At 37.4% G+C, this 19,819-nt stretch overlaps 1 protein-coding gene across 2 annotated transcripts in view; it reads left to right on the forward strand.

The window, feature by feature from the left end:
- LYST (lysosomal trafficking regulator) overlaps positions 1–19,819 on the forward strand; it is a 160,712-nt gene that overhangs the window by 14,017 nt on the left and 126,876 nt on the right. For both annotated transcript variants that reach the window (XM_007452943.1, XM_007452944.1), the window contains exons 3-10: positions 3,124–3,214; positions 4,916–6,995; positions 8,411–9,434; positions 11,219–11,380; positions 12,874–13,030; positions 15,173–15,399; positions 15,905–15,971; positions 19,755–19,819. The exon at positions 19,755–19,819 is cut by the window's right edge and continues 66 nt beyond it. In XM_007452943.1, coding sequence (XP_007453005.1) covers positions 3,124–3,214; positions 4,916–6,995; positions 8,411–9,434; positions 11,219–11,380; positions 12,874–13,030; positions 15,173–15,399; positions 15,905–15,971; positions 19,755–19,819 — 3,873 coding nt within the window. The remainder of the gene's footprint in view (positions 1–3,123; positions 3,215–4,915; positions 6,996–8,410; positions 9,435–11,218; positions 11,381–12,873; positions 13,031–15,172; positions 15,400–15,904; positions 15,972–19,754) is intronic.

The raw sequence follows: 19,819 nt of genomic DNA on the forward strand, positions 1-19,819 counted from the left end.
GGAATGCCAGATCACACGGCAGTGGTGACTTGCCAGTGTACTGTGGGGAAGCAAGGGCTGAATTATAAGGACAGTGTGTCTATAGCACTTCTTCACACACCCTTGAGGTTTCACCAAGCTCTGTTAGGAAGTTATTAGTTCATCTGCTAAAGATAAAGACTCAGCTTAGGAGGACTCTGCAGGGATGACCTACCGAAAATTGGTTTACATTTTTTTTTAAAGACTATGCGTCTTTTGCTGGCATCTTAAAAAATGTTGAGATACATACAGAGTACAAGCTATACGTGTGAATGTTATATAGACATCTTTAGTCTTATTAATTCTGAAGTAAAGCACATAAAAATGGAGCCCTTTGATATAATTTTTACTTCACATCCAGAATTCAAAGTCATTCATGCAGGTAATGTTTATGGATATCTGACTACGTACTAGGCATCGAGTGGCAGAAAAGGGAGGTGATTGCTAAGGACTAGAGCCTGAGCCCTGGAGTTCATGCTCTGGGAGAGGCCTGGGAAGTATGTTTGGAAAAGTTTCCCATCGTATTTAGAGATAAATCCAAACTCCTTCACATGACCCCCAAGGCCACATTGGATCTGGCACTGTCCACCTCGCTGACGTTCCAGGCTTATCTCCTAGTGCCCTCCCCCATGCTATGCTTCAGACACACTGGACTGCCTGCTATTCTATGGAAAAGTCAAATCCATTCCCAACCCTTTATATACTTCCTGTGAGCCCTTTGCTTCCCTGTCTTTGCATGGATTCTTCCTTCTCATCAGTTAAGTAGCTGCTCAAGTGGCCCATCCTGACTAGCCAGTTTAAATGTTCCCCTTTCCATCACTCTGTCATCCCTCTCCTGTTTAATTTTCTCCGTCGCGCAGCATTCTGTCTGAAATTTTCTTATCTGTGCCCATTATTTTCTGTCTCCCTTGCTAGAGTGTCAGCTTTGTAAGGATGTGAGTATTGTCTTCCTTGTTCACCACTACATCCAAAGCGTCTGGCACATAGTAGGGGCTCAATAAGTATTTGTTGAGTGAATGAAGGAGGAAAACGGGCATTCAGACATTAGCCGTTCAGCAAGTTGGTTGCTGTACTAAATTAGAGGCATGAAACTTGACCCAACTTGACCTAGGGGGGATTAGAGAAGTCTCCCCATAGAGGAATTAGGACCTGAGGAATGAGTTGGCATTTGGCAGATGGGAGGATGGTGAGAGAATTGCAAGAGCAGTGTATGTGAGGAAGACGTTTGCAAAGGCCAGTGGTGTTCAGGAAACCCTTAATAGCTGGACATGTGAGGAAGGGTCAGATGTGGTGGTGGCAGCTACAACTGGACAAGTCAGTAGGAATCGTGTCATGAAAGGTCTTCCAAGCCTGAGAAGGAGTTTAAATTTTACTTTTGCAGAATTTTGAGGCTTTTCATAACCAGGACGCTAGAAAGTGATAGTCTGAATCTATGTCTCTGCTTTCTCATTCCCTTCGACTCTTCAGCCTATCGTAATCTGACCTGCACCCTCATCACTCCATTAAAACTGTGTGTGTTAAGGTCCCCAGTGACCCTCTACTTGCTAAATACTTTCCTGCCATCATCTTACACAATTAAAGAACAGCAACTCTTGACCTGGTTGACCTTTCTTTCCTGAACTGCTCTCTTCCCTTGATATTTCTTGTTCTGCTTCTCTTTGGGGGAAGAAGCTATGTCTCAGTCTCCTTTGCAGGCTGCTCTTCAGGTCCACCATCCACAGTTCTTTCAATGTTGTTCTCCAGAGCTCCATTCTGGGTAGAATTCTCTTGTCCTCCTGCATACTCTCCCTAGGAAATCTCACCCATGTCCTTAACCTCTGCCCTGATGACTCCCCAGTCTTTTTATTTACTTCACATCTTTTTCTTAAGCTCCAAATCTGTATATCCCACTGTTTACTAAAAAGCTCTCTCCATTTGGATATCTTACAGACATCTCAAACTCAGTATGTCTAAAAAGTGAATCCATTATCTTTACCCCAACCTGACACCACTGCTAAATTTCCTGCCTTGGTGACTATTATCAGTTGCCTAGTGGCCTAAACCAGAAACCTTCAAGTTCTTTTTGACCTTTTTTTTTTTTTCTCCCAATATTATACCCCACAGGTAGTCAACTGCAAGTCATTTCAGTTCTCCCTTATAGTTTCTCAAATATGTCTCCTCCTTTTCAATTTTACTATCCAAGGGCTTCAGATCATTATTATCTCTCATTTGTATTGTTTCCCTGTCTCTGACACTGATCAATCCCTTCCCCTCCCTGCCAGTTCCATCCTCTGTATAGTGGCAAATCTGATTGTATCACCCTGACCCCCTCCCTGCTGATTGATGTGAGGAATTTAAACCTGATTTGTCATTAATTCCTTGATCACCCGTGTCCCAACGTTTCCAGGTCTAGCGCCTCCACACCTCTAACTGGTAATGATTGCTCCTTTTTCTTAACTCCTAAACTGAATGCCTGTACCACACCTGGGTATGTACACATACTACATGCCTTCTGTCCTTTAACTGTTTTGTGTATATGTATTCTATGGACCAAATGAGGGGACCTTCCACAGGGCTTGGACCATATCCTCCAGAAAGGGTAAGACAGTAAATGCTGTGGACCTAGTGTGCAATCAATAAATATTTATTGGATGACCTTCACTAATACGTCTTTCTCTCTTTAGATATATTATTTTATTAATAATGTCAGTTTCTCCTTTTAAAATTGTGTTCTCTGAGTTTTAAATTTAACTGCATGAAGACTTTCTTTTCTAGTAACTTATGTTATTGGCTTGCTAATTAATAGGGCTTAACTTTTCGTTTGCACCTAGCAAATTTGTTTTTTCATAGGTAAGGAATTCTTACAATGTGCATGGTGGTGATAACAGCTAGTTTTGGAAAAATCAGCAAGAATGTGCTAAATACCGTCAAATACTCTTACATTCTTTTGTCATTGGCAGGGTTTATAAGCTGCAAAGTATCGCAGCTTTAATTGGATTTAAAATAGGTTAACTTGATTCTTCTTCTCAAGAAGAAGGATTTTTTGGTTCAATTTAAGACAGAATATTAGGAATTAATGTGTTTCATGACCTTGGAACATGAAGGATTCTTTTATTTCTAATACAGGCATTGACATGTAGAGAAGAACTCCTTACCCTTCTTCTGTCACTCCTTCCACTGGTATGGAAGATACCTGTTCAACTAGAAAAGGCAACAGGTGTGTTTCTTTATCATATCACCTGTGTTATCACAATTCCACTGGGGAAAAAAGTTCCATTGAAAAGTTACTTCTGCTGTAACAGTTGATACGGCTCAAAATCAGAATGGTATATATTAGTATGATACTTAATATGAAAAATTCTTTAGGCAAATAGATTTTTATTTCTTCTAATAATACAGAAACCATGGTCCTTCTTAGGGGATTCCTTGAATGTAATGATGATTAGAAAATAGATGAAGAAGCAGAATACTTAGCAAAAGGAGTAAATCTGGATATGTAGCCTAACATTTGAGAAATGGAGAGTGAAAAGTTTGAAGAAAGAAATGTAAGATTCTTTGCTTATTTTAAAGGCTGCTTTCCATTACCAGTACTCCGTCAATGACTTTTGCAGTTTAGTTTTTCTAGTGTTGCTTTTAAAGGATAAATTTGAAGTAATATTTTGTTTCAGGTAGAATTATTACACTTAAGGTCACTACATACTTTTAATCTCTGATTCAGAAAAAATAAAAATATGTGTATACATATCATATTAAGTATATGGAACTTAGTTTAAATGTTTCAGTGGAGGGATTAACAGTTTTCCCCCTTGACTACTTCTGGAATATGCGAATTGTGAGATGCTTAAGGATGTCTCAGGTTGAAAAAAAAAAAAAAGAAAAATCTCCTGAATTGTATTTTAATGCCATATATGCATTTTTAATATATTTCTGATATGGAGCCCTCTCAGGGAGTTACCTAAGTTCCTGTAATATTGTTATCCTACATATTTGTTGATTCACTGATTCTGCTCTTGTTTTCTTCTAAATTTATAGAATTCACAAATTGTTAATCACTTAAGACATCTAATTTGTGTCCTTTTGGGGAAGCTGTCTTCATTGCCTGCATCTTTTGCATACATGGAATTTGTCAGACTCCTTTTAATCTCCCTTAATTAAAGCACAAGTCCTTTATTTACAGATTTTTTAATTTATTAATTCTGAATTGTAACTGTATCTTTTGTATAGATCTTATTACGTGTTATTGCAAAGGGAAAGACCAATTTCATTATCTTTTTAATTAGTATGGAAAATTTATTCATTTCCCTAAGAGACAGGTATTGAGTGGTGACCACACGGCAGCCCTAGGTTCTAGGCACTGAGGATGAAACAGGAACGCCTGTACCTGTGCCTAGTTCAGTGCGTAGCACATGCCGTAGATATTGTGAATGAATAACTCTTTTAACCTCAGTCTTGGAGAACATTTGGTATCTACTGTATGATTTTAAAGTAATTTTAGAAAATATTAAAGTTTCTAAGTTATATCAGGGCTATAAACTAAATACTGTTTTGAGAATATAATATACCCCTGTGTCTTAATTATTGGCATTATCGGAGGAGATTTGTAAAATGGTAGGAATAGTAGCGCTAAATACCAGTACTACTTTCCTAACACTGTTCTCCTTGTTGTTTTCAGAATCAATTTGTATCCTTTGAACCAGTGCCACCTGGTACTTAACATGAGCGGGATAAGGAAGTGAAGTGATAAGGGGAGGAAGGGGAGTAGAGACATAACAAAAGGCTAAAGGAAATCAGCCCCATAATAAAAGTATACTGAGGATAAACTCCTAAAGTGAATGATAAGTAAGAGGGTAATCACCTATGTAAACTGAGTTTTAAAACATATTAAGGTATTCTAAATTTTCTTTCTTCATATTGTTAGATTTTGATCTACCGTTCTCAGCTGATATAATCCTGACCAAAGAAAAGAACTCAAGTTCTCAAAGATCTACTCAGGAAAAATTATATTTAGAAGGAAGTGCCCCAGCTGGTCAGGTTTCTGCAAAAGTAAATGTTTTTCGAGAAAGCAGACGACAGCGTAAAACTACCCATCGCTATTCTGTAAGAGATGCAAGAAAAACACAGCTCTCCACCTCAGATTCAGAAGTCAATTCAGATGACAAAAGTATAGTAATGACTAAGCATAGAAGGTCCCATCTGCTGCAGCATTTTGTAACACAGTCTCCTAAAGAAGACCACCTTTCAGCTAAGCTTGACCACTTATCAACCAAAGAACAGACCCCTCCTGATACCATGGCTTTGGAAAATTCCAGAGAGAAGATTCCAAGACAGGAGTCAAACACTGACATTTTAAGTGAGCCAGCGGCCTTGTCTATCATCAGTCACATGAACAATTCTCCATTTGACTTATGTCATGTTCTGTTATCTTTATTAGAGAAAGTTTGTAAGTTTGACATTACCTTGAATCATAATTCTGCTCTAGCTGCCAGTGTAGTGCCCACGCTGACTGAGTTCCTAGCGGGTTTTGGGGACTGCTGTAATCTCAGCGACAATTTGGAGAGTCGGATGGTTTCTGCAGGTTGGACTGAAGAACCGGTGGCTTTGATTCAGCGGATGCTTTTTCGAACAGTGTTGCATCTTATGTCAGTAGATATTAGTATGGCAGAGATGATGCCAGGAAGTCTTAGAAAAAATTTAACAGAATTGCTTAGAGCAGCTTTAAAAATTAGAACTTGCCTAGAAAAGCAGCCCGACCCTTTTGCACCAAGGCAAAAGAAAACACTACAAGAGGTTCAGGAGGATTTTGTGTTTTCCAAGTATCGCCATAGAGCGCTTCTTTTACCTGAGCTCCTAGAGGGAGTTTTACAGATCCTGATCTGTTGTCTTCAGAGTGCAGCTTCAAATCCTTTCTTCTTCAGTCAAGCCATGGATCTGGTTCAAGAATTCATTCAGCATCATGGATTTCATTTACTTGAAACAGCAGTTCTTCAAATGGAGTGGCTGGTTGTAAGAGATGGGGTTCCTCCTGAGGCCTCAGAACATTTGAAAGCCCTCATCAATAGTGTGATGAAAATAATGAGCACTGTCAAAAAAGTGAAATCAGAGCAACTTCATCATTCAATGTGTACAAGAAAAAGGCACAGACGGTGTGAATATTCCCACCTCATGCATCACCACAGAGATCTCTCAGGTCTGCTGGTTTCGGCTTTTAAAAACCAAGTTTCCAAAAACCCGTTTGAAGAGACGGCAGATGGAGACGTGTATTACCCCGAGCGGTGCTGTTGCATTGCAGTGTGTGCTCACCAGTGTTTACGCTTACTGCAGCAGGCTTCCTTGAGCAGCACATGCGTCCAGATTCTCTCGGGCGTTCAGAACATCGGCATATGCTGTTGTATGGATCCAAAATCTGTGATCATCCCTTTGCTCTATGCTTTTAAATCGCCAGCCCTGAAAAACTGTCGGCAGCATATATTAAATATTCTTAACAAACTTATTTTGGATCAGTTAGGAGGAGCCGAGATACCACAAAAAACTAAGAAAGCAGCTTGCAATATTTGTACCGTTGACTCAGATCAACTAGCCAAATTAGAAGAGACCCTGCAGGGAAACGCATGCGATGCTGAACCTTCCTCAGGTTTATCCAGTCCTTCTTACAGATTTCAAGGGATCCTGCCCAGCAGTGGATCTGAAGACTTGTTGTGGAAATGGGATGCCTTAGAGGCTTATCAGAATTTTGTTTTTGAAGAAGACAGATTATGTAGTGTGCAGATTGCAAGTCACATTTCCAGTTTAATCCAGAAAGGCAATATAGTTGTTCAGTGGAAATTGTATAACTACATATTTAATCCTGTGCTCCAAAGAGGAGTTGAATTAGCACATCATTGTCAACAGCTCGACATTACTTCAGCTCAGACTCATGTATGTAGCCATCATGACCAGTGTTTGCCCCAGGAAGTGGTTCAGATTTATTTAAAAACTCTGCCTACCCTGCTTAAATCAAGGTTCGTGTGTGTGTGTGTGTGTGTGTGTGTGTGTGTGTGTGTGTGTAGATATTTTTTTCTCATTGTATGCTTTTGAATATCTTTATTATTTATTTTTCCCTAGGATTTAATTTTTAGTTTAACAACTACCAAAAAATTCCCATCCCATGTCAGATTTTTTTTTTTAACATTTATGTATTTGTTCATTTGTTTGTTTTTACTGGAGTGGTCATAGAGAAGAGGATCGAGCCATTGATTTAAATTTCTCTGAAAAAGAAAAAGTAAAGCTTTAAATATATTTCTGAGAAAAAAATGGACGCAACACAAATATCCAACAGCAGGGGCAAGGTTAAATGAATTATTTTATATTTTGTTGATGTACTATTATTAGCCATTAAAAAATAATGTTTAAAAGGATTCTGTTGGGACATGAAAAAATGCTTATAATATTTTATCAATAAAATAAAAAAATAAAAATATCAGCCACTTATTTACAACTAGGTAAAATATGCACATACATAAAATGATAATTATTTATGGAGGTAGTGAAATTAAGGGAATTATTATTTTTTAAATACCATATCTACATTTATTGTCTAAGCAATATATGTGGAAAATACAGTTAAGCAAAAAGGAGAATATTAAAATTACTTAGAATCCCATCAATGAGTTTTGCAGATTTTGTGATTATCAACTCTGATACTTAAAAAATAGTTTTATAAATAAAGCTTGCTTCTGATGGGTAGTTTGGCCTTTCAAATGAATGCATATACCATTTAAAAAACGTAATAAAATACAACCCATCTGTGATCATTCATTATCTTTACAACCATTTTTTAAAAAAATTCCTGACATTCTGATATTGTTTAAATAGAACTGACTTTGCTTTGAAAGTTTTTAACTCCTTGGCATATTTGTGGCCAGTGATCCAGATCCGTGAGTCTTACCTGAGACAGAGCTGAAAAACTTCAGATCTGCAGTTTGCTTCTTTCCCTGTGTGACATACAGATTTAAAACAAACAAAAGTCCTGCGTGAGACATCAGGCAGACAAACAAATGGACACACAAATGCCTCCGGGCTTCCGGAGTGTCCATCTCAAATGTGATGGTGGCTGTGGCACTGAGAGTTTATAGAGAAATTTGCCATTTGGAGAAAAATATGCTTTGTTTAACTTAACTTGAGATGTGTTGCTTCGTTTAACTTGAGATGCGTTGTAATCTGTTCTTTTCAAATGCTGCTGGAGTGTTTGAAGAAGGATGTAAAAGTAACTAGAAAGCCACTTAAGATCCTGGTCATATCTGAGGACTTCAGCCAGATAATTGATGAGTTGAAATAGGTAGTGTTTAGCAGTGACATATTCAAGTAGTATATGTACCTACTTATAAATGATGTTGCTATATGTAAAAGCTCTTGTATTTTTTTTTTTCTCTCACAGGGTAATAAGAGATTTGTTTTTAAGTTGTAATGGAGTGAACCAAATAATTGAATTAAATTACTTAGATGGTATTCGAAATCACTCGCTAAAAGCATTTGAAACTCTGATAATCAGCCTAGGGCAACAACAGAAAGATTCTTCAGTTCCAGGTATTGATGGGACAGACCTTGAACAGAAGGAGCTGTCATCTTTAAATGTCAGTACTTTGTACAACCAGCAAGCTTATTCAGATTCTCAGAGTCTAAGCAAATTTTATGCCCGCCTCAAAGATGCTTATCCAAAGAAACGGAAGTCTGTCACCCAGGATGTTTATATCAACACGATAAACCTCTTCCTCTGTGTGGCGTTCTTGTGCGTAAGTAAAGAAGCAGAATCTGATAGAGAGTCAGCCAATGATTCAGAAGATACTTCTGGCTACGACAGTACAGCGAGCGAGCCTTTGCAACACATGCTGCCATGTTTCTCTCTCGAGAGCCTCGTCCTGCCCTCTCCCAAACACATGCACCAAGCAGCAGACATTTGGTCAATGTGTCATTGGATCTACATGTTGAGTCCAGTTTTCCAGAAACAGTTTTATAGGCTTGGTGGTTTCCGAGTATGCCATAAATTAATATTTATGATAATACAGGAACTATTCAGAAGTCCTGAAGAGGAGCACGGGAGAAAGGAGGGAGATATAAATGTAGATGAAAACCAAGATTTACACAGACCTTCTCAATCTGAGGTCACTGTGAAGGAAGATTTATTATCGTTGACTGTGAAAAGTGACCCCACACCTTCAGAACTGGGTAGTCTGAAAAAGAGTGCTGACAGTTTAGGTAAATTGGAGTCACAGCCTATTTCTTCCATGAATGTGGAACATATTCCAGCCGTGGAAGCTGCTCCTGAGGAAGCAAAAGTATTTACGAATCGAGAAAGCGAGACCTCACTTCAGGGCATACGACTTTTGGAAGCCCTTTTGGCTATTTGTCTTCATGGCACCAGAGCTTGTCAGCAAAAGATGGAATTGGAGTTGCCTAATCAGGTAGTAACTTGTCCTTCATCTAGCTATTGTGTTTTACATATACATATATTTATTTATTTGTTTGTTTGTTTAAAGTTCTAATGTAATACTATTGTCATTTTGTTTTTCCAAAGATTCTAAGTTTTGAGATGCCCCTGCATGCTTAGCACAGTACCAGGTACTGTCGCCGGCACAGAGGAGTACTTGAGCCTGTTCTTGCCCTCAAGAAGCTTATGTTTTAGTTTGGAATTCAGAACCCACATGTGACAAATTTACCAACTGAAAGGCATTAGTTACTCACTGAATGTCAGATGAGTAATAATGAGTATTGTATTTCAAAGTTCAGACTCTTCAGCCTTGGTGTGATTCTGTTTGGTGCCCCGCCCAGATCCCCTACCAAGCTGATCCCCACCCCCACCCCCGCCCCCCGTCCACCGTCTGCTGCAGATGTTGGCTGCTGAGGACTCACATCTGCACGCATCTCCCAAGGAGTGCCCTTGGCCGACCTGGGGAGGGTGCTCAGAGCCGGTGATTGATGGGAATGGCTCTGTGGGGGTGTGTGTGTGCCAGTTTCTGTGGTGCAGTTGAGGCTCCAGAGCTTCCCATGGAAATAGACTGGGGCTACACAGTTATTCTGGAACCGTGTCTTTGCCTGGCTTCTTCCCCCAACATATTCTGCCTCCCTCACACCTTTGCAAATTTCTCCTGAGAGCATGTCTCAGAGAAAAAGGAGTCCTCAGTTTCGGGCCTTGCTTCTAAGGACACTTCGAACATGGCAGATCCCTTCTTTCCTTACTAACTCACCCCTAACCGTTCTGTCAGCCAGCAGGCTCTCCTGACTGCAGTCCCAGCCTCCATAATGCCTCCTGTCTAAAACATCTTGATGCCTCCACATTGCTCACAATTAAAATAGACACTCCTTAGTATAGCACGCAGAGCCCATCACAGTCTTGCTTTCACTTCCTTGTTTAGCCTAATTTCCTGCTGTCCTTCACCATGCTGCAATCAGCCATACTGAGCTGACAGCTTCTCGAGATGCCATTCTTTGTCATCACTTCTGTACTTTTGTACCTGTTCTTCTGTCTGGCGTATTTTCTCTCTGCTTCTATGCCTGCTGTCTCCAACTTGTTCTTCATTGTTCATCTCATACAGTCCTTCCTCTGGACACTTTGACAGGTCTCTCAGGCACATCCTCTCTTTTCTGTACTCAGAGAACTTTATTTATAGCTCTCGTATGGTCACCATTATACCTTGTCTGTATGTATCTGTGTCTCACATTGGACGGAGATAATTCCTTAGGGAAGAAGTCAGTTTCCTATCCATCCTTATGGCCTCATCCCCTAGTAGAGGAAGGTAGGCAAGCAGTGAGAGTTCCCCTTAAGGACAGATGGGAAGGAGTAAAGAAGGGAGGAAGAGAAAAGGATTAGAACATAAGTGCTTCTTAGAGTCTTAATGAATCTCCAAGAAGAAGGAATTTGTAAAGTCTGGAGATGGTTAATCAAACCCCTGAAGTTTTAACTAAACATTTTTTGCATGATACAATTAATTTATGGTACACTGAAATTCAAAACCAAATAAGATGAGTAAAGCATTTGATAAATTAAAATGTTGTTATTAATTGTAACAGTAGGATGTTTGTATAAGTGCTAGGTATTTATAGTCATTTTAATTTCATATCAACTGCAAATAAATGGACTAGCGTTTACTGAAGTAACTTAATTTATCATTTGGTTTGTCACTGTTTAATTTTTTCTTAGAGCATGTTAATATTCTTAGTCTTTTTTTTTTTTTTTTTTTTACCTTAGAACTTGTCTGTGGAAAATATACTGCTTGAAATGAGGAGCCATCTTTCCAAGTCAAAGGTGATTGAAACAGAATTAGCAAAGCCTTTATTTGATGCCCTGCTTCGAGTTGCACTGGGGAATCATTCAGCAGATTTTGAACACGATGATGCTGTGACTGAGAAGGTATGAATAACTGACAGTTGTGTTGTTTGGGTGTGACTGGCAGAGGCAGAAGTGTGTGGGATGGGAGTAAGACACCAACGAATGTGGTTAAGACACATGGGCCAGGATTTGGCCATGTGAGTTCGATGGGCCGTGTCGCTGTCGTGTGGGGTGGATTGTATTTAGTCAGTGCCGTATCTCATAAAAAACAGAGGAGAGCAGTATGACATGCTTTTCTTCATCTAATCTGGAGATTTTCTGAGAATTACTTCTAGTTAGATGGAAAGGTATTATTTGATAAGTCTTACGTATAAACTGATAGTTTATTAAATAGCAATTCAGGGATGGCAGTGACTCAGCTGTCTTATTTGATCCTATATTGGTGCAGCTAATATTTCCAGAACTCTCTTCTCACTTTAATTTTAAATCACTCAGCATTAAAAATGACTAGTACTTGCATAGAAAATAGCAGTCATAGTTTTTTAGTTGTTCTGTTAACATTGTTTTCTAAAAGAACTATTTTAATTTTTTTCCTGAAACTCGGATACATATTTAGTTAATTTCCCTCTCCTTTCATGTTTCTTTACCTTTAGTTAATTGTCACCTCTCCTTTATCCTTATGTAACTTCTTTTTAAATTCCTTGGTCTGGACATACATTGGCATTTTATAATCTTCTGCCATAATATTTTATGTTACTGTTTGTCATAACTTAAAAACTTACTGGAATAACTACTCATGCCTTCATCATATTACTGAATCAGTTGGTTAACTGGAAGATCTTAAAATACCTACCTAAAATGTCAAAATACCTAGGTGGGTTAAAATACCTACCTACTTATTAAAAAAAAAGTTTACTCTACCTTTTATTACTGTTGCAATGTTAAAATACTCTGAGCTTCTTCAAGTGTGTTTTCTAAAGTGAAGATATTAGTAGCATTTTTATAAGAGAAGGAAAATTTCATGCCACAAGATATTGCACAGGGAGTTAATGCTGGAACTCTTGATTTCTGAGATGCTTGTATATAGACAACTGCATTCTGAAATCTTAAAATTAATTTCCTTGAAAAATTTTCATCTCTTCTCTGGTTATCTAATTTATGAAACACTTTATTTATAAAAATCCTATGAAAAAATCTTTTCCATGAACAAATATGTAAAAATAATGCATATTTATTCACGTGAAGTTGTAAGAAGTACAACTTAATTCTACCTCGTTGTGATTTTTAGTCATTTCTTATCATATAACTAGAATGAAATTTCTTAGACTTATTTTTCAGTAAAACTGAAATGACCTATAGCTTAATCTTTTAGGACAGCTGTTTTTTGAGGTGTTAATCAAGAAAATTATTCTGCGCGAATTTCATAATGTGTAATGGTTAATATTGATTCCTAAGACTTTTTTCCCTAAAATACCGAAGCTGTCCTTAAAATGACTTTTGAGTAGTAAATACCTTATTTATGAAAAATGAACAAACACTACAGCTTTTGCCTTTTAATTACACTGATCTTATAGAGTCATCAGTCTGAAGAAGAATTGTCATCCCAGCCTGGTGACTTTTCAGAAGAAGCTGAGGATTCGCAGTGTTGCAGTATTAAACTTTTGGTGGAAGAAGAAGGTTATGAAGCAGATACTGAAAGCAATCCTGAGGATAGTGAAACCTGGGATGATGGTAAGATATCCCTGAAGTACTTGTGATTGGATTTGAAGTCAGATTATTAATGAGCAAATGGTTCATAAAAATATCACTTTAGAATTTTGTATTGCCTTACATTTAAAAAGTGCATTGCATCATCATTTCATTTGATCTTGACAACAAATTCTGGCATTCTTGTAAGCAGTTTAAAACAATGAGATATATTTTGTCATCACAAACATTGACTGAGTGCCTAAGAATACAGGGTAGACGAAGTCCCTGCTTTCATATATATTCTAGTGGAAAAGACAAACAATAAGTATCAGAAATAAGCAATATGAAGAAATAAAACAGGGTGATGTGATAGTGATTGGGTGGTCGGAGAAGGCCTCTCGGAAGATGTGTTTACGTTGAGGCCTAAATACAAAAGATCTATGCAGCAAACATTGACAGGAAGAGCACTGCAGGCAGTTTGTTATAAAGATTAAATAATATAAGGAATGCAGACATCTCTTTGTGGCCTCCAAGGATGCTGCAGCGTAGATTTCTTCTTAGTTCACCACAGCCCAACTTGTTTAGGATGGCACGACATTGCATATGATCCTTTGTTTCCAGGCCTAAAACTTGGGTAGAATGGAAAATATGGATTGGTCAGAGCCAGGAGATTTCTGGGGAGGCTCCGTCTTTTCATCTGCTGATCTTGTGACTCTGCCAGTACTGTTAGTCTTCACTAAGTTTGCAGTGGTTTATCTTCCTCAAAGTCTATTTTCTCTTTCCCACTGAGTGAATGGGAATAATCACTGATGCCCTACTGAAAGGGCTTGATGGGCCCATAGCAAGTATTTTTTGTTTCTTTGTCTTTTGGTTTTTTAACCATGAAGAGAGTGAAAAGAACAAAGGAACAGCCACGAATTGAAAGCCACACACATATGTATTCATGTAGCTTACTTGATTCATTAAACAAACTACTTTAATATGTTTTTTCCAGTTTTATTGAAAAATAATTGACACACATCACTGTATAAGTTTAAGGTGGTTGGATTGACATATACTGTGAAATGATTACCACAGTAGGTTTAGTTAGCATTCATCATCTCATATAGATACAATAAAAAGAAAAGAAATAAACATTTCTCCTTGTGATGAGAATTCTTAGAATCTACTCTCTTAACTTTCCTGTGTATCATACAGCAATGGTGACTATAGTCATCATGTTGTACATTATATCCCTAGTACTTATTTATCTTACAACTGGAAGTTTGTACCTTTTAACCACCTTCTTCCACTTCTCCCTCCCCCCCCACCTCCTGAGCAGGTGCTTTTGAAAAAATATTGGTTTAATAGTGTTAGTTTTTGGTTTTGTTTTGTTTGTTTGGCTGCACTGTGTGGCATGCGCGATCTTAGTTCCCTGCCCAGGGATCTGACCTGCGCTTCCTGCAGTGGAAGCACGACATCTTAACCGCTGGACTGCCAGGGAAGTCCCAACAGTGTTAGTTTTATCAGAGTACAGACATGATTTTATAATGATAGATTTCCTCCTTTTTGTAAGTTTGCTAAATAGATCTTAATTTAAAGAATTTTGGTCTAGGTAGAAATTTATACATTTCTTACCTATATGAACTCTTTAAAAGAGTACAGCAGTTTCTTTAAAGAGCATAACAGTTAAAATTTCCAAAATGTAATATTCATTGAAATTACTTGAAATTGAAATTCATTGAAAGTCTGTCTGTTTCTCACTTATGAAGAAGACAAAGTATAAAATTCATCCAACCAATAGCCAGACCTACTGTTTTCACAGAGATATGGGCAAACAAATGAACTACCCTGTGATTTAGGTATTTTGGCATCAGAAATTTTGGGATAGCATTTTGTTCCAGTTGTGTCAAAGGAGTGTGTGAAACCCGTGTCACAGGTCTGTAAAAATTACAGTTGATAATATTCGTGGTTCTAGTGAAGATCAAAATTACTTTTAAGGCTACTCATCTATCTTCAAAATATCCATATGATTTGATTTTTCGGGATACTTATTGTAATCAAAAGTCAAGCAGTAGGAAAAGGTTTTGTGAGCATCTTATAAATAGCGCTTTTGCCACTAGATCTCCTAAATGATGAACGAGATTTGAAATATTTTTTCAATGTTTAGGGAATAAAAATAATCTTTTCTTTTCCCCCTTTTAGGGGTAGACTTAAAGCCTGAAGTAGAAAGTTTCAGTGCATCAAGCAGTCCAAATGACTTACTTGAAAACCTCACTCAAGGGGAAATAATTTATCCTGAGATTTGTACGCTGGAATTAAATTTGCTTTCTGCTGGTAAAGCCAAACTTGATGTGCTTTCCCATGTATTTGAGAGTTTTTTGAAAATCATCAGGCGGAAAGAAAAGAATATTTTTCTACTCAGGCAACAGGTAAAACATGTATTTAGTTAAATTTGATCAATATTTACCACACGCATGCCCCAATTACTCATCTCTTTGTTTATATATAACCCAACTTGTCTGAAAATTGAGATGATTACTTACCTTTTATAATACCTTAATGTATGTTCTTAGTACAGGTGATATTCTAAAAATCTTCTATTTCCATAGTTCTCCAAAGTAGCATAAAAATTAATGTTGTCATTGGCTAACTAATAAGAATCCTAGTATGTTTCTGAGAGTGGATAATATTTGAAAAATTGCATTTAATTTTAATATATGGTCATTGTTTTGAAAACTCAGAAAACAAAACAGCATAAAAAACAAAATGAAAATTATATGTAATCCTACACATAGCATTCCCTCCACTTATTTTAAAATACCTAGAAATGTGTATACAGTAGACTATCAAGTAATTTATTATGATATTGCAGTTGCTTCATGCTTTCATGAGATAAGAAATTTAATTTCTTATGTTTTGTTTTTTAATCTTCAGGGAACTGTGAAAAATCTTTTAGGAGGGTTCTTGAGTATTTTAACACAGACTGATTCTGATTTTCAAGGTGCGTTGAAACTGTTTTAAACAATAGCTTTGAAATAATTTTGTTGCTATGTGAAATGAAGAGTTGACAATAATGGCTTCCATTGGCATAGTGCTGTGTGGTTTCAAAAGTAGCTTTATATGCATCATCTCTTTTGTTTCTCAGAACCATCCAATGCGGTAGACATAGTATAAGTATCTTGAGTTTATAGAGAGGAAAATCTGAATTCCAAGGGACCAAATTAGTTGTTCAGGGTCATATACGTAGAAGTGGTATTGCGAGGACTGTAGCCCAGTCAAACACTGTATTGCTGCTTTTTTTTTTTTTTTTTTAAAGAAGATGTTGGGGGTAGACGTTTTTATTAATTTTATTTATTTATTTTTGCTGTATTGGGTCTTCGTTTCTGTGCGAGGGCTTTCTCTAGTTGTGGCAGGCGGGGGCCACTCTTCGTCGCGGTGCGCGGGCCTCTCACTATCGCGGCCTCTCTTGTTGCGGAGCACAGGCTCCAGACGCGCAAGGCTCAGTAGTTGTGGCTCACGGGCCTAGTTGCTCCGCGGCATGTGGGATCCTCCCAGACCAGGGCTCGAACCCGTGTCGCCTGCATTGGCAGGCAGATTCTCAACCACTGTGCCACCAGGGAAGCCCTGTATTGCTGCTTTTATCAGGTATTGCTTGAGTGCCCACTCTCTACTCTGTACTTTCACAGACATTTGACAAATTCATAATGAATACGTAATATGATTATATTATATACACTAGATAGAAACCTAGATTTTAGTTGGAGAAACCTAAATTGTAATTGGAGAATTAAGGCTGACATACACAAAATGTTAATTTGGGTTTGTTGCATATTTTCTCATGATCAAATTCAAGTTATGCATTTGGGGCATGCGTATCTCACAAGTGATGCTATGCCTTTTCACAGTGCATCATATCTAGGGGTTCATGATATCTGTATCTTATTACTGGTGATGTTGACTGATCACTTGGTTAAGGTGGTCTTTTGCCAGGTGTTTCCATTGTTAGTATTTTCTCTTTATAATTAGTAAGTTTCTTATGGGGAGATAACTTAAGGCTATGTAAATATCCTTTTTTTCATCATACTTTAACCCACTCATTTTAGCATCCATTGATGATTCTTGACTGAAACAGTTAGTATGGTGGTTTGCCAAATAGTAATTTTCTGTTTCCATCATTCCATCTTCATTTATTAATTGGGATTACACGGTAAGGAAAAGCCTTCCCTTCTTCCCCATCTACTTAGTGTATGGGTATATTTTTATTTATTGTGTTGGGCACTTAGTGGACTTTTTTGATCTGAAGACTTATTTCCAGCTTAGCTCTGAGAAATTCTATTCCATTATCTTTTCTAACAGCTTTACTGAGCTGTAACTTGTATACATGAGATATCTTTGTGATATAATTGAGATATATTAATATACTATACCATTCACCCATTTGAAGTATACAGTTTAGTGTTTTTTAGTAGGTTCAGAGTTGTCCACGTTAAAACATTTTCATCGCCCCAAGAGAAACCCCATACCCTGTAGCAGTCACTCCCTCTTTCCCCTTCACCCTCCCCCACGCACGTGCCCCAGCCCCTGGCAGTCACTAATCTATTTCCTGTCTTACAGATTTACCTATTCTAGATATCTCATGTAAATGGAATATGTGTTTTTTTGTGACTGGTTTCTTTCGCTTAGCATAATATTTTCATCCATGTTGTAGCATACATCAGTACTTCAGGTTTTTAAAAATCATTTTTTAATTTTATTTTGATTTAATGTAGATTGCTTTTTAATTTTTTTATTAGTAAGCTTTATTTTTTACAACAGCTTTACCTTTACAGAGAGATTGAGCAGGTGGTACAGAGAGTACCCAGATTAACCTTAGTATATTTGCTGTAATTAATGAACCTATATTGTTCTATCATTATTAACTAATGTCCGTAGTTTATTCAGATTGCCTTAGTGTGTACCTAATGTTCTTCTGTTTAAAGATCTTAGCCAGGATTCACATTGCATTTAGTTGTCATACCTCCTTAGGTGCCCTCTTGGCTGTGACAGTTTCTTAGACTTTCCCTGTTTAATGACCTGGAGAGTTTTGAGGAGGACTGATCATGCTGTAGAATGTCTCCCTGCTGAATTTGCCTGATGTTTTCCTCACTGTGGTATCTCACTGTGGTTTTGATTTGCATTTCCATAATGATTAGTGACGTTGATCATCTTTTCATGTACTTGTTAGCCATCTGTATATCTTCCTTGGAGACATGTCTATTCAAATCCTTCACCCTTTTTCAGAATCAGGGTGTTTCTTTTTTTGTTGTTGAGTATTAGGAGTTCTCTGTGTACTCTGTATACTCTTCAGTTCCTATTTTTCCCCTTGGTTAGGCAACTCGGCCAGTCTGCAGACTTTTACAGTTATACCTGGTAGCCCTGATGCTAACATCCCACCATACATCTCAGCTTTTTCTTGGCAGAAGCCATTCATTTTCTTTTGAGAAGAGTTTACACGTTTGGGGCATAAAGGTAAATGGTGACTTATCCGTGCTGTTTACTCGGAATCAAGGAGAGAGGTGGATGTCGCAGACAGACCTTTTATTAATCCCTGTGCTTAAAGCCCCGTTCTTACTTCCTCCTCAGATTTGGGACAGATCCGCTCTTCATTCCTCTGAGCCCCTTTGTAATTCAAAGAGATTCTGGGCTGCAGCTTTCTCTTTTATCTATGTCTCCTTCCATCTTCAAGAAATATTTTTAAATCTCTCACTTGACCTGCTCCCAATACCCACTGCCTCCCCACTTTTTTCCTGTTATGGGTTTCTTCCTTTTTGTTATTCTGAACTTTCAGTTCAGCGACTTTTTGGTGGTAGACAAAGGCATATGTATATGTATGTGTATACCTCTCTTCCCCCATTTTGAACTGGAGCCTGTTAGTTTTGAACTGGAAAAAAAAATCTGAGCACATACACTTTACATCGATCATGTTATTTTCCTACTCTAAAACCTTTAACTGATTGATGTTACTTACAGGGTAAAGTCCATGCTATTTTATAGTCTTGTTGCAAGTTTATTTCTGGATATGTCTACCATTATGCTACCGTATCAGTTCACTGCTTCTACAAAACATGTTGCTGAAACATAACTTCTGTTCTCAGGTTTTATATCAGAATTATTTTGTCATGTCCAAAAGGGAGATAATATTTATTTTGTAGGACTTTTTTTTGGTTAGGATCGGCTGAGATCATGCATGCAAGTATACTTCGATCACTGTAATATACGCTACAAATATTTATTTTACTCTAGACAGTTATATGAATTTGTGTATTACCAATTATATTTCATAGTAAACCCCATGATAGAATAAAGTGTTCAAACTAATCATTTGTCATATTTTAATGTTTTCGTAATTTTTAATACTTCCACTTTTACTTATGTCATCTAGTTTTCTATTTAGAAAGTTATAGTCATAAATTAAACCTTTTCAACATGAGAAGGTAGCAGACTATTTTATGGTACCTAACAGCTTATTTAATAAATACTGTATTAATTTATGCTTCTTTAAATAATACCTTTATTTTACTTTGAGCTAACCAATCTTTAAGAAAAGTGGTTTTGTTGTTGTCAGTTGTTTAGCATTGAATTGTATTGTTATTTCTTCAGCAGATTTCTGGATTATTAGAGTATTTATAATCCATTCAAGATGTGACAATAGTGTTTGATCTCTTTCAGTGAAATTGCTTATTCCGTTCTTTTAATTATTGTATATCGGCTTTAATTTTCCCCCTTCTCTCTTTCTTTAATTTAGCATGCCAGAGAGTACTGGTGGATCTTTTGGTATCTTTGATGAGTTCAAGAACATGTTCGGAAGAG

Source organism: Lipotes vexillifer, unplaced genomic scaffold (genome assembly GCF_000442215.2).
Source record: "Lipotes vexillifer unplaced genomic scaffold, Lipotes_vexillifer_v1.1 scaffold1088, whole genome shotgun sequence".
Classification (NCBI taxonomy): Eukaryota; Metazoa; Chordata; class Mammalia; order Artiodactyla; family Lipotidae; genus Lipotes; species Lipotes vexillifer.